We start from the raw sequence: 26,271 nt of genomic DNA, 5'->3' as shown, positions 1-26,271 counted from the left end.
GACTGAGCATGGAACTGGATCGCTTCAGCACCTGCAATTTCATTACTGATTCAGTTTATAGATCTTAAACTACAAAAAGACTTAATATGTGATTCAGTGAATCAACATCTATGACTTCAGTTCATCCATCCATTATCTGTTTTATTTTATTTGTAAACTTGCATTTTTTTTTCCAATATAGTAATGCTCTGGTGTGTGTGTGTGTGTATTACATGCTATAGATTATGGTGTGTGTGTGTATATATATATATATATATTTATTGTGTGTGTGTGTGTGTGTGTGTGTGTGTGTGTGTCACAGGTAGCATCCATTTGAAGCCATGCTGCAAAAACAAAGGGGGGAGGGGGAGGACGAGGCGCACACGGCTGGAGAGTTTCATGCTCTGAATAATTCACGCCGGCCGTATGCCAGACACACACACACACACTTCTGCTCCTTCAGCTGTTTCTCTCTGAACGTCTCCAGCCTCCTCCTTCCAGAAAACTTCACCACATTATAAAAAGGTTACTCATGTTTTTGAGCCGTTTATTATGAGAAGCGTCCGCTGTACAAGCCCCTATGAATGAGCCGTTACTATAGAAATGATAACGTATTAGAAAAATGCATTTTACCCACTTCAGGACAAGAAGCAGCAGTCAATTAAAAAAAAACACACACACACACAGAGAGGAGAGTGCTGGGGAAACCGAGTGATCTATCTGGTGTTCAGGGACATCAAAACCCCCACTACACCTCAACGTCCAGGACTTTATAAAGCTCCTAATCCTGTGTGTCACTGTGAGTCTCTCTAAAGCCACCTCCTGAGGGACAAAATCTCACAGTGTCAGGGAGCTGCAAAACCCCGGGCTCTAACATTCAGCTCCCTTTAAACAAACTTCAACAAGGTGACTGTAGTTCTGGTGCTGGAGGAGCTCGAGATTCTCACACACACACACAACAGTAAGTGATGAACCAGTGCCGCACTGTGGAACCAAGTGTGTGAGCTGTGTTTTTTCGCAGATGTATTAAAAACAAAGAGAAACAGATCATATTATTTTTTAAATGTTGAATGTTAACACCACCACCAAAAAACCCCTATGGAGAAAAAATCCAGGACCGTGACGTCGCCCGGTAGGACGCAGCCGGGGCCCCACCCTGGAGCCAGGCCCGGGGTTGGGGCTCGTATGCGAGCGCTTGGTGGCCGGGCCTTTGCCCATGGGGCCCGGCCGGGCTCAGCCCGAAGAGGTGACGTGGGCCCGACCTCCTGTGGGTTCACCACCCACAGAGGTAGCAGTAGGGGTTTGGTGCAGTGTGGATTGGGTGGCAGTCGAAGGCAGGGGCCTCGACGACCTGATCCCCGGACACAGCGGCTGGCTGTTGGGACATGGAATGTCACTTCGCTGGGGGGGAAGGAGCCTGAGCTTGTGCGGGAGGTTGAGAGGTACCGGCTAGAGATAGTCGGGCTCACCTCCACGCACAGCTTGGGCTCTGGAACCCAGCTCCTCGAGAGGGGCTGGACTTTCCACTTCTCTGGAGTCGCCCGTGGTGAGCGGCGGCGGGCTGGTGTGGGCTTCCTTATAGCTCCCCAGCTCAGCCGCCATGTGTTGGAGTTTACCCCAGTGAACGAGAGGGTCGCCTCTCTGCGCCTTCGGATTGGGGAGAGGGCTCTTGCTGTTGTTTGTGCCTACGGGCCAAATAGCAGTATAGAGTATCCAGCCTTCTTGGAGTCCCTGGGAGAGGTACTGAGGGGTGCTCAGACTGGGGACTCCATTGTGCTACTGGGGGACTTCAATGCTCACGTGGGCGATGACAGTGACACCTGGAGGGGCGTGGTTGGGAGGAACGGCCTCCCCGATCTGAACCCGAGTGGTGTTTTGTTATTGGACTTCTGTGCTAGTCACAGTTTGTCCATAACGAACACCATGTTCGAGCATAGGGGTGTCCACAAGTGCACGTGGCACCAGGACACCTTAGGTCGGAGGTCGATGATCGACTTTGTAGTCGTGTCATCTGATCTCCGACCCTATGTCTTGGACACTCGGGTGAAGAGAGGGGCTGAGTTGTCAACTGATCACCACCTGGTGGTGAGTTGGATCCGCTGGCGGAGGAGGAAGCTGGACAGACCTGGCAGGCCCAAACGTATGGTGAGGGTCTGCTGGGAACGTCTGGCCGAGCACTCTGTTGGGGAGGTCTTTAACTCCCACCTCCGGGAGAGCTTTTCCCAGCTTCCGAGGGAGGCGGGGGACATTGAGTCTGAGTGGACCATGTTCTCTACCTCCATTGTGGATGCAGCTGTTCGGAGCTGTGGCCGCAAGGTCTCCGGTGCCTGTCGTGGCGGCAATCCCCGAACCCGGTGGTGGACACCGGAAGTAAGGGATGCCGTCAAGCTGAAGAAGGAGTCCTATCGGGCCATGTTGACCTCCAGGACTCCTGAGGCAGCCGACGGGTATCGGCAGGCCAGGCGTGCTGCAGCTCGGGCAGTTGCGGAGGCAAAAACTCGGAACTGGGAGGAGTTCGGGGAGGCCATGGAGAAGGACTATCGGTCGGCCTCGAAGAAATTCTGGCAAACCGTCCGGCGCCTCAGGAGGGGGAAGCAGTACTCTGCCAACACTGTTTACAGTGCGGGTGGGGAGCTGTTGACCTCGACTGGGGACATTGTCGGGCGGTGGAAGGAATACTTTGAGGATCTCCTCAATCCCACCGTCATGTCTTCCACTGAGGAGACTGAGGCTGATGACTCAGAGGTGGACTCGTCCATTACCCAAGCCGAAGTCACTGAGGTGGTTTGCAAGCTCCTCGGTGGCAAGGCACCGGGGGTGGATGAGATCCGCCCTGAGTATCTCAAGTCTCTGGATGTTGTGGGGCTGTCTTGGTTGACACGCCTCTGCAACATCGCGTGGCGGTCGGGGACAGTGCCTCTGGAGTGGCAGACTGGGGTGGTGGTCCCTCTTTTTAAGAAAGGGGACCGGAGAGTGTGCTCCAATTATAGGGGAATCACACTTCTCAGCCTCCCAGGGAAAGTTTACTCCAGGGTACTGGAGAGGAGAATTCGACCAATAGTCGAACCTCGGATCCAGGAGGAACAATGCGGTTTTCGTCCTGGTCGCGGAACACTGGACCAGCTCTATACCCTTCATAGGGTGCTCGAGGGTTCATGGGAGTTTGCCCAACCAGTCCACATGTGCTTTGTGGATCTGGAGAAGGCATTCGACCGTGTCCCCCGTGGTATTCTGTGGGGGGTGCTTCGGGAGTATGGGGTTCGGGGCTCTTTGCTAAGGGCTGTCCGGTCCCTGTACGAACGGAGCAGGAGTCTGGTTCGCATTGCCGGCAGTAAGTCAGACCTGTTCCCAGTGCATGTTGGACTCCGTCAGGGCTGCCCTTTGTCACCGGTTCTGTTCATAATTTTTATGGACAGAATTTCTAGGCGCAGCCAGGGGCCGGAAGGAATCCTGTTTGGGAACCACAGGATTTCATCTCTGCTTTTTGCGGATGATGTTGTCCTGTTGGCTTCTTCAAACCAGGACCTTCAGCATGCACTGGGGCGGTTTGCAGTCGAGTGTGAAGCGGCTGGGATGAGAATCAGCACCTCCAAGTCCGAGGCCATGGTTCTCGACCGGAAAAGGGTGGCTTGCCCTCTCCAGGTTGGTGGAGAAGTCCTGCCTCAAGTGGAGGAGTTTAAGTATCTCGGGATCTTGTTCACGAGTGAGGGAAGGATGGAGCGTGAGATCGACAGGCGGATCGGTGCAGCCTCCGCAGTGATGCGGTCGCTTTACCGGTCCGTCGTGGTGAAGAAGGAGCTGAGCCAAAAGGCGAAGCTCTCAATTTACCGGTCGATCTACGTTCCGACTCTCACCTATGGTCATGAGCTTTGGGTAATGACAGAAAGAACAAGATCGCGGATACAAGCGGCTGAAATGAGTTTCCTTCGCAGGGTGGCTGGGCGCTCCCTTAGAGATAGGGTGAGAAGCACAGTCACTCGGGAGGAGCTCGGAGTAGAGCCGCTGCTCCTCCACATCGAGAGGAACCAGCTGAGGTGGCTCGGGCATCTTTTTCGGATGCCTCCTGGACGCCTCCCTGGGGAGGTGTTCCAGGCATGTCCCCCCGGGAGGAGGCCCCGGGGAAGACCCAGGACACGCTGGAGGGACTATGTCTCTCGGCTGGCCTGGGAACGCCTCGGTGTTCTTCCCGAGGAGCTGGCCGAGGTGTCTGGGGAAAGGGAAGTTTGGGCTTCCATGCTTAGACTGCTGCCTCCGCGACCCGGTCCTGGATAAGCGGAAGAAGACGAGACGAGACGAGAATGTTAACACTCAGGTCACATTTGAGCTCATGATTTTTTTTCCTTCCTTTGAGCTAACAACATTAAAAACATTAAAACATTTGGAAAAAGAAAAATGGTCTTTTACCTTATGGGAATTTTTTTTTTTGAGGTGTGAAACGTTGCGGGAATGTTACCTGAAGGTTGTTAAGAGGATCCATCTTCATGACTGGGCCGTTGGTGCTGAGCGGGAGGCTCACCTCCACCGTCTGATTGGGGCTGAGAGGAGTCAGGACCTGCAGAGGACCAGCAGGAGCCAACCCGAAACTGTACGCAGACGGAAAACGTGGTTCTGTTAGTCGGAACCGGACGTCTTTCTTCACTAAAACACACTCGCTCACATGACAGAGATCTGGGGGGTGGGGGAGGGGACGCGTGAAGGTGTCTGCGATGACTGGCGGAGAAGACTAATCCCTTTTTAATCAACATTAACATGATGTGTCAAGTGTTACATCTGATGCGTCTTCATCTCCCTATTTAAGGAAATTAATCTCTGGTTTTCATCACTGCCAAAAAAACAATGTGCCAAATTGTATTTCTCTGCATACAGCCAAAACTTCACACACCGACAGATTTTATTTCACATTAATGAAGTCTATACATCATGATGGAAAGTGAGAACGCCATGCCATCTAACTCATCTTACAAGTAGGAAAATAAAAAATAAATAAAGTTACTAACATAAGATGGAGGGAGGAAAGAAAGGGGAGGGGCTTCCAGAGGATCAGTTAATCCTGGAGAGATCAAAACACTGACCTGTCGTCGCTGCATTTCCCACCCCTCCCCCTGATTTCTGCTTTAATTTAATCTTGGCTAATTCCCACCCATCAGTGCGGTCCTCCCTGTAACCAACCAGGGAATGGCGGAGGCCATCGCGTGCTCCCGTTCCTCCGAGAGACGGAATGCTAGCCGACCTCACAGAGCGAACGCTTTTCCGACGCAGCAGAAATGTCAGGACGAATACAGAGTGATGTATTGATCAGATGCAGTCCAGCAGAATAACAGTCTGAAGTGTAAATCACTCCACTGCCCACCGGGATGTGACCCAACACTCACAGGGTCCTACAGACTTATTCATGATGCACTGAGACCAAATACGGGGGGGGGGGGGACCAAGCAAACAGAAGTAGTGATGGAAGAAGAGAAACGTGTGGAAATCCTCAGTAACCGAGATCATCATGTAGTTCTCACCTGTTCTTGTTGAACTGGATGGCGAAGTCGGTCATGACGCTCATGGCCTTGTTGGTGAGAGACAGGTCCATGTGGATCGTACCACCGCGCCGAGCGAACGTTCCTGAGATCTCCAGCCCTTTAGCTTTCATCGCCAGCAGCCACACCTGCACAGCCATGGGCCGAGAAAGATATGGGCGGAGCTTTTATTATGAAGTCACATGACGCAGAGTGTAAATATTAGTGTGTGTATGACAGCACACTTGATTCTGTCCATCATTAACAGACTCACCGCTTTGGGCGGCACGTAGGCTCCTGTCGCCATGCCAACTCCCCCACCCAGATCAAACAGGTCACTAAGACCGCTTCCGACAGCCGGGGCACCACCCAGACCCGCTGGCATTCCCACAGGAGCGCCCCCAAGACCCACACCCATCTGTAGATGGGCACACACACACACACAGGAAACATTTCAAATCTGCCTGAAAGCTATTCATGACCCATTTAGTTTCTTAGTCACTCTGAACACATTAAATTCAACAATTAAAAATAAATAAATAAATCTCGATAATTTGTTTTCCACTCTTTTCAAAAAGTTGAAGAAATGGCTTAGGAGTATTTCTACACCTTTATTCCCCTCATTCTAAAATGTCAATGTATGAATATTCAAATTAGGAATGTCCCCAATACCGGCGATGAACTTGTGTACCGTATTTTCTGGACTATAGAGCGCACCTGTATATAAGCCGCATCCGCTCTATTTTTTAAAAAAAATAAAAAAAAGATATACAAGCCGCACCAGGCTATAAGCCGCAGATATCCATGTTGAAAAATTAGATATTTACTGCATGTACAGAACGATTTTGTACTGTAAATGTACCTGAACAGATTCTTTCCGAACAGTGCCTTTTAACACGGCAGCAACTTTGCTGATTAAAACGGAACAGAACCAAGAGAAAATAACCGGTATTTATTTACCTTCATTTCTCCTGTGTTTGAAACCACAAGTCACTTTAATCATCTACGCTGGATTTGAAAATAATTACCAGTTAGTAATTTGTCGTGCGTGTTCTATCTGCTAAAGATCTGCTAATTCTTCTTTGCATTGATTTTTCGTCTATCTTATTTTTGATTCTACTTCCGGTTAGAGCGCCCCTAGCGGTGGAAGAAAAATCCACAGAATAGCCGCACCTTTGTATAAGCCGCATGGTTCAAAACCTAGGAAAAAAGTAGCGGCTTATAGTCCAGAAAATACGGTAGTTCGTTAGGTCATTATCTTAGCATATATACAGATTCTGTGATTAAAGCCCTTCCAGATAACCACGTCATTCTCCAACTCCATGTTGTTACATCACAAACTGAGTTTATATGTAACCCCGCCCCCTGAATCAGGAAGCGTTAACCCAGGGGTGTCAAACTCATTTTGGTTCAGGGGCCACGTACAGCCCATCTGATCTCAAGTGGGCCGGACCAGTAAAATAATTGCAAAATAACTTGTCAACTCCAAATCTTTAGCATTGTTTTTTCAGTAGGCTATGCTTTACGCTTCAGCTTACATTTGTAGCCCACAGAATCACTGACCACAAGGGATCTAGATTATTACACATTTATTCACAGAGAGGCCGATGGATTTGAAATAAAATGCATTTCACTCTCAAACAACTGGTTTATTTTTATACAGTTGAGTGAATACATTTTTACATCTGACAACCTGAACCAACTCCCCACACCAATGTTGGCAAAGGCAGACTGCTTTTCAGGGCACGCGACTTCTGCAGCCTTCAGCATGCATTTTTTCACAAGTTCACCATCAGAAAATAGCTTGGACGCTTGCACCAACTCGTTTGCAGTAAGGTAGCTCGCTTTCACTGCTCCATCACTGACCTCACGGCTGCGAGTAAATGCAGACTGCTGTTTCTTCAGACCAGCTAACAATTCGTTTATCTTCTCTTTTCTTAATTGTCCATACAAATTGAGAAATTTTTCTTTATGATGAGTCTCACAGAGGCACTGAATATTATATTCTTTGAGCTCTGCAACCTGTTGATTACACACCAAGCACACCGGTTTTGTATTCAGCTCTGAATAAATACTACTCAGTCCATTTTTCCTGGAAAACTCTGCACTCTACGTCAACTTTTCTTCTTCTTGACAAAGACATTTTAGTAATGGGGGTATCACTCTTGATAATTTTGATAGCAACTTAATAGTGGTGAGGCAAGACGGCCATTCATGGAATCAGACAGCATATCTGGGCACGTTGCTAAAATGTGCTGTTTATTTCCGGATCTCGTTATGTCAGTGCTGCTTTTTTTTTTGGCTGCCCCTAGCGGCTGAATTGAGCATTTCGGTTATTTCTTTAAAAATTCATAAGTCGTCACAGGAATGGGCTAGAGATTTACTTTTTTTTTTTGACATCCTTAGAAATTCTCTACACAAGTCTGGGGCCGGATCCGGCCCGCGGGCCGTATGTTCGACACCCCTGCGTTAACCGTTTAAACATGAGCAATGTTTCAATTTTAGCTCTCTGCAACATATTTGGTTGATAGGGACGTGATCACTTACCGCAGGACTGCCGCCGATGTCTCCACCCAGCTGCAGGAAGAACACAGAGACGGAGGTTAGAGAGCGGCCTGGGATTCGAGTGTATGATGTGAAGCTCAGGAGCGTGAAGGTGGTGAAACAGGAAGCAGTGAAATGATGGCATGAGATGACAAGTGAGGGAAGGAGGAAGTGTGGAAGGTCTAACAGTGCGCTCCGATATCAACATGGTATCAGATGTCAGGATATCAATACAACTACTTAACAACTGAATAACACACACACACACACACACACGACAGTTGCTATGGTTACATCTCAGGTCGTGGTTATTGCTTTGCACTCTACATGTGCTATACATACAGTAACTTTTCCTTTAGCGCCACAACAGCGAAGTCGTCCCAGGAAGACCTTAAAGCGTTATTTATTGTCGTTGTCATGGTTACACTGCCATGGTATCAAGAGAAATATTTCCATATTAGATGTTCCTATATTAGACAAGAACGCTCACATGATAGCCAATCAAACACGACTTAATATAGCTGTGATATTAGCAATGTTTATGGGACACAACGGGCTAAACTAGCATTAGCAACACCATCACCGTGCACTAGCACTACAGATTTACTGTCTAAGCACCAGGAAACCTGCTTTTTATTTATTTGTGTCAGAATGCGGAGCAGGAGACTGCAGCTCCGCCCTGTAGAGTGAGCTCGACTGATGGAAGGAGACAAAACAGGGAGAGAGAGAGAAATGAATGAGTGCAATGAGGAGAAATGAAGAGAAAGATGCACAATTCTGAGAAAAACAAGTTTTGCACCAAGAACTTAGAAAATAAATCAACAGGCAGCTGATTTTCTTTCACATTCATCTCTGAAGGTGGAGCCTTTATGTTCTTTTTTTTTTCTACTACTTGGAAGATGTTTTTTCTTCAGGACACTATAAGCTCATCGGATTTTTTAAACACTTTGTACCTTAAAATTTATTATGTAAGGAATAACTCACTCCAGACTGCGCCGTTACACGAAAATAACGCAGGTCGGGGTGGAATGATGCAGCAAGACACGCAAGCGGAGTGGCGCAACCCTCTGGAGGGGATTATGTTTAGTGTGCGTTATTCCATTTACACCACAGAGATTGCCCAACAGCTCTAATGTTTAATTAATTAACGAGTGATACATTACACATTTTAACAGTTTATAGCTAGAGTTAACGTTGAACATCTGAGAGACGAGTTCTCACTTACATTACAGCTGCGATAAAGTAGAGATGAAAATGGAGCAAAGAAAAAAAATCCTGAACTTTTGAAAGTCAAACTAAGATTTTTTTTTGGGGGGGGGGGGGGGGGGGGGGGGGGTCCTCCCCAAAAATATTTTAATAACATAACACGCAAAACCCTGCATTCTCGTGCATTTTAGTACTTATTTTCACTAAAACAAGTTATAACTTTTAAGCCTTTTTCTTTCATGTACATTAATGATTAACATGTCAAAAATATCGAATTTAATTCCCCGAGTTAATGAGTAATTTTCAGGAGTGCATTTAGAAAACGCGGTGATTTTCCTGCTACACAGTTCATTACTTTGAAAAAAAAAAAATCAGACAGTTGAAGGTAAACTCAGCAAAATCCCAAAACAGTGCTGTTAAACAGTAAAGGTCTGTAAAGCGTTTAGGTTTCAATGTTGGGGACGTTGAGCCTCGTTTATCAATCTTTTAGTAGAGTTGTGCGTTTGCAGAAGCTAAAGTGAACTAAACATTTCCAATTCAGATTTATGCGAGTTGAAGCCAATTGTTTACATTAGTTCGTATTGTCTGTAAATTTAAACACAGCAATGAATACCAAATTTCTCATAAATCAGGGGCGTAGCGAGGATTTTTCAAGGGGGGGGCACACACTGACTGGCAGCCTGAGTGCATTCTGTAACAAAAAATAATTCCCATTGCTAGTTTTAGGTCGTTTAGAAACCGGCTCTTCCATTACTGCTGTTTCTTCCACGTTTTCTTGATGTTGTGTTCTAGAAACGGCACTAAAACTTAGCTTTGAAATCACAAAATGCAACTTTGATGGGGGGAAAAAAATTATATATATTGCTTCACATTGAAAGGAGGAGGAAGGTTTTGCTCGTTTTGACATGGCGAATTATTAACAAGAGAAAATACTCGTAATTTGCAACTAAAAAGACTGCAGCTACACTGGCAGCTTGAACATGCTTTCTAGTGCGATTGTGTTGCACTTGTGCAGAACGGTGTCAGTCCTGCGCGCCTTAGCACGTGCACCTGAAGGAGCGCCTTGGGCGCGCGCACATCTAACGAGCTCCGGCACGCACGCCGTTAACAAAGAACACCTGTCTTTAATCAATGAACTATGTTTGGGCTATTTAAGGACCGCGCCCATGCAAGGACGATGTGAAGTATTACACCGCATCTAGGAACGCGAAAAACCGAAAAATAAATTTCTCCATCCGGAAAACCGGAGATTTTCAAGAGTTGTCAAATATCCGGATTTCCGGGTAAATCCGGAAGGCTTTCATCTATAGATAAAGAGTCGCAAACTCAGCAGCTTCTTTCCCTCTTCCTATTGCTTTTTCCCTCTCCTTCTCGATCTCTCTACATTATAACTGCAATAATCAGTAATTCTCCCTGCCCCCCCATACTAACAGCTGCGATAAACGGTCACACCCTCAGTCTGTCTCTCTCACGCTTTCTCTACATTACAGCTGCAACAATCATTCACTCAGTTTCTCTCTTTCTATCTCTCTCCCTCTCACCATCTCACATCCACACAGCACAGCCTTTCAGTTTACTATAAAAGGAAAAGGCAACAGTGTGTTACGGCTGAAACGCTTTTCATAAATATTAAATGTCTGCTTTAAGACGCCACCACATTGAAGATTATACGCTTTACTTTGTTAAACACCATGTTTTAAAATCCGTTTATTATTAGTGTTAGATTATGTACAGCATGGACCCCATGGATGAGTTGTTACTATGGAAACGATAACATTAGAACAAGCTCATGAATATAAATGCATCATTCGTGTTAGACGGAGCTCCCTGTGCTGTTACACAGAAATCACACACCCCTTCTGACCAATCAGATTCCAGCGTTCAGCCCTGCTGCAGAGTAAAGCATTTTTACAGATAAGTATTTTGTCACTGATGATTATAACACTAATTCTGTTAATAATAATAATAATAATAATAATAATCAGCATGACTAATTTATTAATTAGAAATAGAATAATCACAACAGAATTAGAAAAACATTAGAAGCCAAACGTGTGGGTTTGTGCCGCCGGTGAATATAAAATCACTTCAGCACAGAAATAATATTTCCTCATTTTCTCCATCTCCCTCTAAACGTTCAACAAATAATTCTCCTGACACGCGGTATTTTTTGTGTCAGGGTCAATAAAACAAGGAAATCTACATGAAATAAATGAATTAAATTTTCATCCTCTGTGATGAGTGCAGCTCTGAGGATGTGCGTGTACATGAACAGAGGGCACGAATACACCAGTCAGAAAATCAGCTGGTTCACCGATGACGAAATCAATCCCTCCGTTTACTGATCTGGGGTCAGTGTGCCTCACCTCACTGGTCCTTTATTTCATCTGTGTGTTATTAACCACAAATCAGGAAAAACAACTTCACAATTACGCTGTGTGAAGTTGTAATTGCGTGTGTGCGTGCGTGTGTTTTCTCTGTAATTCATTACCGTTTCTGAATCATCTCCCATCTGTAAGTGGAGAAGAGATAAAAAGTAGAAGGAAAAAAAAAGACACAGAGTCAAACAGCAGGACAGGAGAGAGGGGTCAAGAGGAGGAGACAGACAGACACACTACAGGATCTGTACACACACACCAGGACCCCCACACACACACACTACAGGATCTGTACACACACACACACACACCAGGACACCCCCCCCCCACACACACACACACACTACAGGATCTGTACACACACACACACACCAGGACCCCCCCCCCACACACACACACACACTACAGGATCTGTACATACGTACACACACACACACACACACTACACTACAGGATCTGTACACACACACACACAGACACACACACCAGGACCCCCCCCCCAACACACACTACAGGATCTGTACATACGTACACACACACACACACACACCAGGACCCCCCCCCACACACACACTACAGGATCTGTACACACACACACACACACCAGGACCCCCCCCCCCCCCCCACACACACACTACAGGATCTGTACATACGTACACACACACACACACACACACACACACACACACCAGGACCCCCCCACACACACACACACACTACAGGATCTGTACATACGTACACACACACACACACACACACACACCAGGACCCCCCCCCCACACACACACACACACTACACTACAGGATCTGTACACACACAGACACACACACACACAAAACAGGACCCCCCCCCCACACACACACACAAAACAGGACCCCCCCCACACACACACTACAGGACGGACCCCACACACACACACCCCACACACACACTACAGGACGGACCCCACACACACACACTACAGGACGGACCCCACACACACACACTACAGGACGGACCCCACACACACACACTACAGGACGGACCCCACACACACACACTACAGGACGGACCCCACACACACACACTACAGGACGGACCCCACACACACACACTACAGGACGGACCCCACACACACACACTACAGGACGGACCCCACACACACACACTACAGGACGGACCCCACACACACACACTACAGGACGGACCCCACACACACACACTACAGGACGGACCCCACACACACACACTACAGGACGGACCACACACACACACTACAGGACGGACCCCACACACACACTACAGGACGGACCCCACACACACACACTACAGGACGGACCCCCCCCCACACTACAGGACGGACCCCTCACACACACACACACACACACACACACTACAGGACGGACCCCCCCACACACACACACTACAGGACCACACACACACACACCAGGAACCCCCCCTCCCACACACACCAGGAACCCCCCCCACACACACACCAGGAACCCCCCCCCCACACACACACTCTCTACAGGACCCCCCCCCCCACACACACACACACTCTCTACAGGACCCCCACACACACACACAAAAGACAGGATATGTACACACACACACACACACACCAGGATCCATATGCGTGCGCACACACTTGAAAGGAAGCAATTCCAAAACAAACCCAGCCATCCAATTAGGACAAAAGTAATGGCACCCTAGAACACACACCTTTGTGATTCTATATGCTCCACTTGTTTATCAGGTGCATTAGCCTCGGAGCTGCAGCGTGGCTTTGGCTGACTGACTCGAGTCGAGGGAAGACACACTGGATGTTTGCTTTTATGGCTTTGGGCACAGCCATGTTTAATGCCAGCTGCTGTTCCCTGCCAACTCCATTTTACTGGACCAGCGTACTGTACTAAAATCCTGATGTGCTGACAAGCTGGACTTGCAACACCAACCACCTGTACAGGAAGGAACAGAGCAGGCTGTACTTCCTGAGGAGGCTGTGGTCCTTTAACATCTGCAGGAAACTCCTGTGGATGTTCTATCAGTCTGTGGTCGCCAGTGTCCTGTTTTACACCGTGGTGTGCTGGGGGGGGGGGCAGCACATCCAAGAAGGACACATCCAGGCTGGACAAACTGATCAGGCGGGCCGGCTCTGTGGTCGGCATGAAGCTGGACTCTGGTGACGGTGGCAGAGAAGAGGACTATGGACAAACTATTGAACATCATGGACGATGCCAGTCACCCTCTGCACACCGTCATCAGCAACCAGAGGAGCCTGTTCAGTGACAGAATGCTCCTTCCCAAGTGCAGGACGAACAGACTCAAAAACTCCTTTGTCCCTCACGCCATCAGACTGTACAACTCCTCTCTGGGGGGGAGGAGGGGGAACAGGAGGACAGAGGACGGGAAGGAGCAGCAGCCTAGCCTGACAATAAGCAATACCTCTCCTACTGGACTTTTTTCATATCCTTTTAATATATTTGTATATGTAAATACTTTATCTACAAGTTTTCTAAAGACTTAATTTATCTAGAAGTTCTCTCTTTTTCCCCCATTCTATTCTCTGTTTATCCTGTAATGATGCTACTGGAATTTTAATTTCCCTGAGGGAACCCTCCCAAAGGGATCAATAAAGTTCTATCTATCTAATCTAATCTACTGCTTAGCACCACACTCTCACTGCTTAGCTACTAGGACCTTAATATAACTATCGGAGGGGGGCAGGCAGGACAGGGTGCTCTAACCCTGAGATCTAGAACAGCAAAACGGCAGGTTTACATCTCAGGAGTTGGGCACAACATTAACCCTATCTCTACCTCTCTATCTGCCCAAAGATCTAAAGACACATCTATCCAGGGATCAAAAGGTGTCTAAATACTAACCAATTTACTAAAAAACAATGAATAAATCTAAATAACTATGAATTACCACTGAATTTATAAAAAAAGTGTTATTATTAAAAAGGCTGTGATGTTAGAACACAGATTTATTATAAAGTGTTTAGGTGGCAGGGAGAGATCATGTGACCTACCAGACTATCCAGTCCTCCACTCAGCAGGTCCACAGCCCCCATCTGCATGGCAGGGGGCACGGAGGGCATGGTAGTGGTGGGCGGAGCCAGGTCCAGGTTAAGCAGGAGATTATCCTGAGATGGAATGACAGCAGGAGGAGCATCGGGGACCACAGACTGGCTGGCATCAGGGCTTTCAGCGCTCTCACCTCTGAGTGAGCGAGAGAGAGAGAGAGAGAGAGAGAGAGAGAGAGAGAGAGACACACACACACGTGATGCTTCCTGTTTCTTTGTCAACATATTTAATCAGATGAGCACGTATAAGTGTACTGGTGTGTGTGTGTGTGTGTGTGTGTGAGAGAGTGAGACACTCACGAGCCGGTGCGGGCAGGAAGGCGTTTGTGCTGCACCCCTCGGCTGCCCTCGACGAAGGCGCTGGGAGGTTTGTGGTAGACGGAGGCCAGCGTGCCGATATGGCAGATGAGCTCCTCCAGCAGCGTAGGCTCAATCAGGTCCGTCTCCTCCGAGATCAGAGGCTTCTCCGCCAGCACCACCTCCTTCGCCGCCACAGGGTCGGTGGACAGCAGGCGCCAGTAGATATATCCGCGGTCACGCAGGTCCGGGTTGTCAGAGTCCTGAGGCGGAGTGGATACACACAGCCAAATGAGCGAGTGAGAATACACACTGTGAGACATCAGAGAATACTGAGATTCTCAAATCACCTGGTCACCTTCTTTTATTATTTTTAAAAATAATTTTCTGCTGAATTCTGGACTCTGACTGGTCAGGTGTTGATTAATGTTCTATTACAGCAGCTCCGAGAGTAGCACAGGTTTATATCGATGAACTCATTCTGGTATGTTATGATTTCTATAGTAACGGCTCATTCAGAGGGACTCGTACGTTTACGTGGTGGAGATGTTTATTCCCCCCCCCTTACATTTCTGGAAGGAGTCTCCAGTGTCAGTGCTTTGTAACAGTCAGAGGTGAAGCTGTAACTTTTTTTTTTTTTTAAGTTTTCTGACAGACTTTTTGCCTCTGCGGTTTCTTGGTAACAGCATCACCAAGCTGAGGGTTTTTTTTTTTTGCTTATTAACACACACACACACAGGAGAGAGAGAGAGAGAGAGAGAGAGAGAGAGAGAGAGGAGTGACTACTTAAAAGCTATTATAATGGAAAATGAGAACAGGAACTAACTTCCACAGCCTTAACTGTAACTATAAACGGATAAAAAGGTATGAAGCGACTTTCTGTATTGAATAAAAATTGAAATAGTTGGTGTGGTGTAAGCAGAATAAAACACTCCGCACAGGGACGTGCTGTTACAGGAAAATAATCATCTCCAGTAGAGAACAGTCCCTCTGCTCCATCACACCGCCCAGTCCAGTCCAGAGCAGGGACAGTACAGCTGAAGCACATCACGTACATTAAAATGATGGCTGTGTTTGGAGTAAATATTTATGTGGGAGGTTTCTACAGTTCCAAATGTGCATATCGTTGTCCTTCGTTGAGCGGTCTTTATTTCCACATTACGTGCTGACGAGGAAAAACACAACCACAGTTAAATATAATGATTCTAACCACTGTGTAAAATCTATTTATGCGGTCACCATGTGCTCTTTAAGCTGCTTCTTAATGCACATATACAAGCCTGCGCGGAAAAAGGAGGAGACGTGGAGGGTTAAAAGGAAGGAAGGAAATAAATAAATCAATAAATCCATGTGCGCTCCTTGGCTTTGATAAACGTCCCTGAAAGTGGAGAGGATGGAGAGAGGACATGTTTCTCTAAATAATGCATCAGTTGGCCTGCGTATGAACTCCGCTGTGTAATAACAGGAAAAGGTAGCAATAAAACCAGAGCAAGAACAAATCAGCTCCTGGAGGCCACGCATCCCAGCCTGCATATGAGGTTTTATTACTCTGAGAGGCCTGCTGGCTCTTCATCCGAGAGCTAACACCACTCCGGTGCCAATACGGAACAGGAAGGCAGTGCGTCAGCATCTCGCCACTCCACCTCGGGAACGGAGCAATGATGCAAAAGTTACTGAAATGACGAGGATGCTGAAGGTTTAATCCATCACCACCGCGCGTCGAGTGCGTGACGAACCAGAATTACTCCAACAACCCTGAAGATGATTATTTTCCTAGAACACAACATCCCTGTGTGTTTTATTCCTCTTATAAAAAGTCTCTCACGATTTAAATATATAAGTAAACCTTGAATAATCCTCTATGTATAGTAAACGTTAGGGCTGGGCAATAAAATGATAACGATATGTATCGCGATAGACACATACTTTATATCAATAGAAAATGCGTTCGATAGAACGTTTCGATAGAATGTTTTTTTTTTTTTTTTTTCCAAGAAACAAGCGTTAGCCAGAGCCCTCTCTGGTTTAGGTCCGCTTTCAATCAACTGTTGTTGCGAAGCAAGCTTGGTTGCATGAGCAAAGGCACTCATCCTCTGGTGCCTAGCAACGCATAGGGAGTGACACGCTGATAGCCAATCATGTAATAGTATCACGTTTGGTTGCACCATCTCGTTGTCTCGTGGTCGTGTTTATTTTTTTTCCAGAAACAGCGTCGCCAAGAAAAGAAAGATGAGTGCCGGAACGAGTGATGAAATTGTGGATAAAGTCAGTAAGGTCAGATGTAAAGTCTTAAATCTACCTCAGTTTTACTTTAATTTCTTCTATGTTTACAAGACACTATTTTTATTTTATTAAACCTTCAATGAAAATATACTTGAATAGTTTAAGAATAGTCTAAGTCTACCTCAGTTTCACTCAATTTCTTTTATGTTTATAAAGCACTGCATATTTTTATTTATGTTTTTAAATGTTATTCACCAGAGGGTGAACTTTTTTTGCACTAAAAAATTAAAAATATGGCAGTCCTTCTCACATAGCAGGTTTTGCTATGTTTACATTTAACACTTTGCTCATGTTTTTATAACACTTGAGTTTTTTAAGCACTTTTATTGATAATTGCTCAGTTTTTGTTGTGATCGTAACATTGAACATGCGTGTTGACATTCCTTGCTTATTGGCTGTCAGAGGAAGTTTAAAATAAATGTTTGAATTTAGTATTGTTCCCTCCTGGTCCTTATTTTAAATAGGTCATAAAATGTTTCAATAATTAGCGATATCGACCAATATGAAACACTTATATCGTGATACAGATTTCAGCCATATCGCCCAGCCCTAGTAAACGTCCTCCGTATTCACATCCAGGTCCGAGTGGAAACTTCACGCTGAAGAGTTTTATCTTAACGGAGATGTGCTTAAAGGTTATTAAAGACCTCACTCTGAAAAACTAAATCCCATCTAAACAGGGCTTGAGAGTCTGAATACTGGTGAAGTATCTTGTCTTCAGCCAGCGTCTAGTTCTTCCTGGAACGCAGCTGGACTAAAAATCTGCTCAGGAATAAACATACGGAGTATGCTGATGTTAAAGCCGTGTATACGGAACATGCATTAACAATAAAGCGTGTGTGGCCTTCAGATGTCACATTTCTGCTTTTCCTTCCCAGTTTTAATCTCCTCTAATGCACCGCATCCGAACCCTGTCCGAGTGAAATACTCCGAGCGGCGCTGTGTGGAAGCGTATTTACACTCGGAGCGTTTGAAAGCCCTCTCAAGAACAGAGATGTTTCCTTTAATTCCCCTCCTTTATAACGTGCTTGGCGCAGCCTGCTTAATGTTTGCTCTCAAGGCCGGTCTCCATGGTAATGAAACCGAGAAATAAAACGCTGTCAAATAAAAGAGGCGCCAAACATCACCCTGTACGATCAGAAAAAGAATAACGCTATTCATTAACGTGAGATTTAAGAAATTAGTATTTTGCTCAGGATTAAAATCATGAGTTCGACAACGAGAGCAAAACACAGAGCACAAAACACAGAGCGCGACCAAACAGCTGGCAGTCTAATCTAATACATCAGACTTAACGTTAGATGATTAAGGTAACTCCAAGTTCATTAGCTTTAATTAATTGTGCATGTGTGCGTGTACCTGTGTGGCCAGGCTGAGTACTTGCTGGACGAGCTCCTGGGTCTCAGTGGGCTTCTTGAGGAACAGTTTGACGATGGCAGTGAGGAGCTGCAGCTGCACCTGTCCCAGGTGAACACACACACACACACACACACACACCCCTCATAAGCACATTCTCTCCGGTTCTCCTGCTCTAACACAGAACCATCATGAGACTGGAGCAGAGAACCACTTCACAGATGTAGACTGTTATGCACAGTAGTGTGTGTGTGTGTGTTTTACTTGTGTGCTCTCATCATGGAACCCCTCCAGGAAGCTCTCGAGCAGCTCGTCTGCGTTGTCGATCCTCTCGGCGTATTCTCCCACGATCCAGATCATCGCTGCCCTCGCCTCAGGTTCATCCAGAGAGTCCAGGTTCTCACACAGGGTGGCAATCACACTCTCGTACCTACACACACCATATTCATGGGTACGGTCAGTACCTGTATGCCATGTGTGAGAGACGAGAACACGCACGTGTATGGCGAGGACGCCACCTACTTGTTAGGGTACTTGCGGAAAATGTCCTTGATGACCACGATGGCCTCCTGCACCACGTAGTTGACCTTGGTCTGAATGAGGTCCAGCAGGGTGCTGACGCAGCGCTCGGCCGATTGCTGAAACACACAGCGCTAAATCATCAACACCGTTCGACTGTCTGGTCTGAATTACGCTAACTGAGGAAAATCCACGGATAATTAAGCGCGATTTCCTGCTGCGTGCGTCGGCGCTGGGACACGGACAGAGCCTCTCAGACATTTATTTCTTCCTCAGCGAGAACAAAACGAACGAGAAGTAAATGACGATTACACACTGCTGAACAGCTGTACTCATTAACGTGTGCTCAAATGATTAACGATTCTCCCCTGACCCCCCCAAAGTCCACTCTTACTCTCTGTACAATGTATTGGCTCCCATTTAACCCCTCCATCAATATCCCGGTGTCCAATCAAATGCGAAATGGCTGCAGGTTTTTTTTTTTTTTAAACTTTAGCCAATCAGAAGCCTTGGAAGTCAGAGCTGGAAATGACATCATACTTATGTCAAATGTGTTCCAGTACAAGTTGGAATACCAGTACCAGTAATTAGCAACACCAGTTGATAAGGAATTATGCGGCATTTTGTACATAAACACAATAGCAGCGTGTCCATGGATAGAAGTTGGACAGTACGGTGTTTATGACTGATTTAATGAGACACAAATAAGACAGAAGTGAGAATAAACATTATATCACAACAGCCATGTTGGATTTTGAAGTCGGGGTTGGTGAGCTTCCTCTGACTTTCCGAGTCGGAAATCCTACACGTGAGCTCACCTCTACTTTGATGGCACAGCGGCCGATGGCACGGACTGCTTTACGGACGAAGTCCACGTCCACTTCGGTGGCGTACTCCTTCAGCTCGGCCAGCACCTACAACACGGGGGGGGGAACAGTAGCTACGGAGTTACTTAAAACATCAAGTTTACAATAAATGCACGAGGTGAGAATTGCGTTTACCAAATCAGACACTGTTTACCATATAATCGGATGATTAGATCAACAGCTGTCTGAACGGTCAGCATGTGTGTGTGTGTGTGTGTTTCAGCACGGTCACCTGTGCGATGTTGGCCTGAGAGGCCAGGCGGATCATGATGTCCAGCTTCTCCAGTTTGACATATATCGGGTCATTATATTTCACAAAGAACACCTTCATCTCGTGCTTCAGGACCTCGGGGCTGCAGCAGAAAGAGAGAAACTTCACTCGAGCACACGGATCTCACAGCTTCATCCTGACTTAACTTCCTTACCTTAAACCAGTAGTCCATGTGGACCAACATCTGCAACACTCAACATTCTCTTATCATCATCATCATCTTTAACAACAGCTGGGCAGGACGATGATAAGATATTCATAGTGATATGATGGATAGATAAATTAAATACACTTTCCTAAAATATTCAGATTTAAAAAAAAAAAAAGTATTTTTAATAATTAAATACAAATGAACTAGAAAAAAACAAATTGCTAATAAAATTTAGTCCTGGAGCAAATCAAATTGTTTTTATTCAGCAATTTTTCATTTTCCTCCTTTTCAGTGCAAAAAAAAAAAAAAAGTTTAGATATGAAATTAAAAATTAGTCAAAAGATTTGCTTTTTTGTGTCGTGACTGCATTACTAGCCGAATGTTAGCAAACGCATGTGTTTTGTATCGCTCATCCTGTATCATAGAAATGTTTAAGAATCATACAGTTTTTTTCCAAAACAACCATTTCCATTGTTTATGATCAGAAAAATACAATTCAGTATCCTAACTTTACATAAAGCACACATACGTTTACAAAACTGGAAACACTTTAAATCTCCTCTCCAGCTCGTTTCCATCAGGGTGTGTTTGATTCTTTGACCTACGAGTGATTAATAGGGCTGGGAATCGATCCAGATTTCCTGGATCGATTCGATTCCGATTCATAAGGTCACGATCCGATTTCGATCTACTTAGATATTGCCGGATTGTCACTTTAAAGTAAAAACTGTCCCTATTGACAGGAACAGCCCCATATGTGTTTGTGCGTGTATCTGTGTAAGAGGGACACAGAGAGAGAGAAGAGTCAAGGATTTAAAGGATTTATTTTGGAATGAAAAAAATCCAGGTTTTATTTGAATTCTAAATCAAAACCATGACATTCGGTGCTTGGCGGCACGGTGGTGTAGTGGTTAGCGCCGTCGCCTCACAGCAAGAAGGTCCTGGGTTCGAGCCCCGTGGCCGGCGAGGGCCTTTCTGTGTGGAGTTTGCATGTTCTCCCCGTGTCCGCGTGGGTTTCCTCCGGTGCTCCGGTTTCCCCCACAGTCCAAAGACATGCAGGTTAGGTTAACTGGTGACTCTAAATTGAGCGTAGGTGTGAGTGTGAATGGTTGTCTGTGTCTATGTGTCAGCCCTGTGATGACCTGGCGACTTGTCCAGGGTGAACCCCGCCTTTCGCCCGTAGTCAGCTGGGATAGGATCCAGCTTGCCTGCGACCCTGTAGAACAGGATAAAGCGGCTACAGATAATGAGATGGGATATTCGGTGGCCCTCATTTGGTTGAACAACATACCCATGGCAGGGTTTCTGACCACAAAGAAAGAAAAAAAAAAAGCTCCTCAGCAACCACAGCAATTGTGTAAGAACTGATGCTTATTTGCCACTATATTTTACCTCTATGTGGCACAGTTTGCACACTGCTTTTGTTCTGTCGGCTTCGTCTCTGTCCTCGTAACGTTTGAATCCAAAGTAATGCCATACCTCAGCTTTCAGGCCAGGCGGTGATTTTAGCTGTGCAGCTTCAGCCGTCTCACGTTCTTAAGTTTCGGTTTCGTTTGCCGGCACCCGCTTTTTATAGCGATCCTTGCGCGGTCGAGAAAACAGTGCCTATAGCCACCTGGAAGAGATCGATCCACACATTTTTGAATCGATCTCGTATTTTTTGAACGTGAATCGATATCGGATCGTGGATCGATCTTTTGAACCCAGCCCTAGTGATTAATAATGAATCGAAACATTTCCACATGCGTCTTGTTCCTGTTGGTGATAATTGAGGTCTTCAGAGTGAGAGGGATTTTAAACGGCTCTTTACCAACCAATAAATCATTTATAAAGCAACTAACCAGCAATCATGCAGTACGAACCTGAGCTCAGACACAAACAAAACGCATCATAAAAAATTTAAAAAGCTCAAAGCATTTATACCTACACGGCTAAAAACCAGCATATAAACCCGGTGTAATGAAAATTGCATTAATGAGCTCGTTAGCGTCTCCAGCCCACACTGTGGTCACACACCGTTTCTGGACGATGAGGTTGATGTTCCTCAGAGCCACGTACTGCAGCTCAGGTTCTGCGGAGAGCAGCGTGACGAGAGGTGGAGCCAGTTTCTTCAGCAGGGTGCCGTAATAGTCCAGGTCTTTAGGAAGCATCTCCATGAACTTCATGAGCACTTTGACAGCGGACAGGACCACGGCCGAGTTAGCATGAGACAGCCGGGGGGTTACTCGCTCACAGATACTGGAGGGGGAGGAGTGACATCATTTATAAAAGTAGAGGCATGAGGAACAGATTTCTCAGATTAACACCCGAGACAAAGAAAAAACATCAAAGGAATCCGTCTCGGATAAGACGGGTTTGGATTGGACATATATATGCATTGTTTTGTGCTCGCTGTGCTAAATTTGGGGTGTGGCCCAGCCCTGACCTCTGGGACTCGCGGTCATCGCGCGGTGTGTAGTTGGCCAGACAGTCGAGGATGAAGATCTGTCCCCACTCGGTACACTCGTTCAGGGCCGTCAGCAGCTTGTTGATGGTCTGAGGGTTCAGGTCCAGCAGGTTACTGTTGGGATGCGACTCGGCGATCTCCGACAGAGCAGCTACAGCGTTCGCCACCACCTGAGAGAGAGAGAGAGAGAGAGAGAGAGAGAGAGAGAGAGAGGGTTTATGATGATACGTTGATGTAAAGTCAATATCAGGGTGGAGGAGGTTCCTCACCATGGGGTTGGAGTCAGAGATCAGGTCCTTCAGCGTGTCCAGGAAGCCCTGATCCTCCACCAGCTGGGCGTTGATGTCGTGAAGTTTCGCCACACACACGGCCGCGGTCTTCCTCACGTAAGGATCCTCGTCCTTCAGACATTTGCGCAGAGGTTCACACAGGTACTCTGTGATCTTGTCCACGCGGATGCAGCCCATAGTGCGCACAGCCAGCGCTCGGATCAGAGGGTTCGGGTCCTCGCAGTCCTGTGGAGTGAAAAGCAGAGATCAGCTGCCCTCTGGTGGAGACTGAGGGGAAATACAATTCAGAAATCCAGGCTTATAAAATGCAGAAAGAAAACGCTGTGCGTCTTCAGGCAACCATCATCACTAAATGATCATCGTGGCGCTCCTGTGCGACCGAGTCGGACCTTGACGAAGGTGTTGACGGCCATGATGGCCATGTCGGGCTGGCTCTTGGCGTAGTTCATCAGGTACAGATAGACCAGCTTCTTCAGCTCCAGGTTGTCTGTCTGCATGCAATTCACCACATCAGGAAACAGCGCACTGCACAGAGACAAAGACGCCTGAGCCACACCTACACAAACTTCTCTCTCCAGTATAACTGCTCAGAGTTTTATACCAGATGATCAGGTCAGAGCACCACTTAGCATCATTTATCTACAGACAGGACGCCAACTAGTCATAATCTTCTACAGATACGCCATGTCAAAGTGTTCTTTAGCTGAAAAACACTCCCTGTCTTATAACAATAATCTGTAAAGAAAATAATAAGCGGAGAACATCTCGGCTAACGTTAACCCCATTCTTAAATAAAATTCCTTCATCCAAGCATTCTATAAATCTGTCCATTTGTGATCATTTGGTCAAAATGAAAGCTCCGCATGACCTGGTCTGGATCTGACGAGATGTTTTAAACGTATTTAATGAGAGTTAAATTCTCAGGAGCGTGATGGTTGGATTGCTGTCTGGTCCAAAGAGGAACTTTAGGAGTATAAAAGCAAACTATAATTTTAATTATTAGTATGTGATATGATTAAATAATCTGATAAATATACGAGTTACTTGTTAATCAGATTTCTTTCCAAACACATAATGAACACGTGGGGGTCTGGAGACTTTTGGAGTCCCTTCAGCAGTCACGACTGATTAGTGTAGAGTAGACCTGGGCATTCTACGGCCCGCGGGCCACATCCGGCCCGTTGCGTGTCCCTGTCCGGCCCGCGAGGCCAATTATAAATTACAAAATAAATGGGGAAACCCCCATATTCCGAGTGCAATATAATGGTGCGACTTTTATTTTGAAAGCGCTACGTTCATGTTTACGTTCGAACGTGCGAGCTGTGCGTGAACGTCAACTGCAACAAGTGAGGATAGCCAACACGTCGTCAGTCAGGCATGTCAGCTAAATTGTATATATAATAAATAAATGTAAATAATAAATTGCACTGATTCAATGACTGGTTTTGTTTTCTTCTTTATATGTAGCCTACACCACAATTCCACATAGCCTATGAATAAATATAATATTAATTATGTATTGACATGAATATATATTAAGTAGGGTGGATTCGGGTAAACTGGGCCACTTACGCACTGAGCTTTTCATCTCTTCCAATTTTACTGACCAATCACCACAAATGTATTTAAATTGCTGCAACATTACTACTTTATTTGCTTTAAGTCATTTGGATGCCATAATATTTCTGTGATGAATGAATGAATGAATGAATCTTTATTGTCCACAAGTGTGGAAACTTGTCTTCAGTTTCACCACATAAAAAACACATATGACTCCATTTCATGTAAAAAATAGTAAGGAATACTACTCTAATAAATAGATGATTAAATTAAGTGTAAAAATTTTAAAATGTAAAAATAGTAAGGAATACTACTCCAATAAATAAATGATTAAATAAATAAAGCAAGACTCATCTTGGTTTGCAAAAGTCGCCTGTGTGTTGGATACAATTCCCACTTTGTTTATCATATTAACTGCATTGGGAACAAACGATTTCTTGTATAGGTTTTTAATGGCATTTGGTCCTCTAAAACGCCTCCCTGAGGGTAAGGGGATGGGCTGGTGTACCCCTAAAAGGCGGGGGGGGTCCTTTCCAAATTTGCAAAAAAAAAAAGTGGCCCAATTTACCTGAATTCACCCTATATTAAAAAGGTGCGCCTTACATCTGGTCAATAAAATTACAACCTAAATTTATCGTGGCCCTCTGACATAATTTTGGTTTCTCATGTGGCCCCTTGTGAAAAATAATTGCCCGCCCCTGGTGTAGAGCAATAATCTGATCTAATATGGTGTTTGTGTAAACTCACCTGACATCTTTACCCACTGTCATGGAGGCGATCACCTTCTTCACCGCCTCCTTCTTCTTCTCCTTCTTATCACTGTTCAGCTCAGCCTTCAGCTCAAAGATCTCCCCTGTGAGCGCGCGCACACACACACACAAAATACACTGTACTGTCTCGTCTCTGACTGTGTGTGGGTAAACACACAAAACTGGGCTTCAGTTCACCAGATAAGTGTGAACTGTTGACTCTGATAACTCAAACTTTCCCACTAAATACAACTGGGAAACAACAGCATGTGCAAACACACACACACACACACACACACACACACACTACAGTTTAATTTCAAATCCCAGTGAAGGAGGCGTGACCTGTATGCATTTCATTAACAGTTACACAGGTAAAGGAGCAGGGCTCAACATTAACAGTAGCCTGATTGCCCAGGGCAACCATTCAATAGATTCGGACAACCAGACTCTCGCAAATGCTTGCCCGATCGGGCAACTACCCAAATATGTCAACTTGCGTGAAAAACGATGTTTATTCATTCATATTATGATGAAATTCCATCACGATTTGCGATTGTTTGACTCTGAAAGACCGCGTCCATGTTATCATTACGGGATGTTCAACAACTAGCGGAATTCACATTTGCACATCGCGGGCTCGCAATGCAGTTTCCCATTGCTAATAATTATCGCGTAGTGCATACTGTATTCAGTGTTCTATTGGGATGTCCTTCACTACATGACTAATTACCGCATTACTCGCACGGGGCGCCAGTGTCAATGCTTGTTGATACAGACAGCGTCTGAGAAGGTTGAATAATA

At 45.9% G+C, this 26,271-nt stretch overlaps 1 protein-coding gene across 3 annotated transcripts in view; it reads right to left on the bottom strand.

The window, feature by feature from the left end:
- The window catches only part of ap1b1 (adaptor related protein complex 1 subunit beta 1), a 46,517-nt gene that overhangs the window by 14,878 nt on the left and 5,368 nt on the right, over positions 1-26,271 (bottom strand). For 2 of the 3 annotated variants that reach the window (XM_060907548.1, XM_060907545.1), the window contains exons 3-19: positions 25,466-25,571; positions 23,548-23,683; positions 23,138-23,383; positions 22,848-23,038; positions 22,439-22,660; positions 20,233-20,353; positions 19,953-20,048; positions 19,138-19,253; positions 18,880-19,045; positions 18,619-18,717; positions 14,980-15,239; positions 14,626-14,815; positions 11,725-11,745; positions 8,031-8,060; positions 5,758-5,901; positions 5,487-5,632; positions 4,433-4,562 (exon numbers count right to left, since the gene is read on the bottom strand). In XM_060907548.1, the coding sequence (XP_060763531.1) occupies positions 4,433-4,562; positions 5,487-5,632; positions 5,758-5,901; positions 8,031-8,060; positions 11,725-11,745; positions 14,626-14,815; positions 14,980-15,239; positions 18,619-18,717; positions 18,880-19,045; positions 19,138-19,253; positions 19,953-20,048; positions 20,233-20,353; positions 22,439-22,660; positions 22,848-23,038; positions 23,138-23,383; positions 23,548-23,683; positions 25,466-25,571 (2,420 nt within the window). The remainder of the gene's footprint in view (positions 1-4,432; positions 4,563-5,486; positions 5,633-5,757; positions 5,902-8,030; positions 8,061-11,724; positions 11,746-14,625; positions 14,816-14,979; positions 15,240-18,618; positions 18,718-18,879; positions 19,046-19,137; positions 19,254-19,952; positions 20,049-20,232; positions 20,354-22,438; positions 22,661-22,847; positions 23,039-23,137; positions 23,384-23,547; positions 23,684-25,465; positions 25,572-26,271) is intronic. The other variant, XM_060907547.1, reaches the window with a different exon arrangement.

The sequence above is a fragment of the Neoarius graeffei genome, chromosome 24, assembly GCF_027579695.1.
Source record: "Neoarius graeffei isolate fNeoGra1 chromosome 24, fNeoGra1.pri, whole genome shotgun sequence".
Lineage (NCBI taxonomy): Eukaryota > Metazoa > Chordata > Actinopteri > Siluriformes > Ariidae > Neoarius > Neoarius graeffei.
Note: the sequence above shows the minus strand (reverse complement) of the source record. Positions and strands in the feature narration are given on the sequence as shown.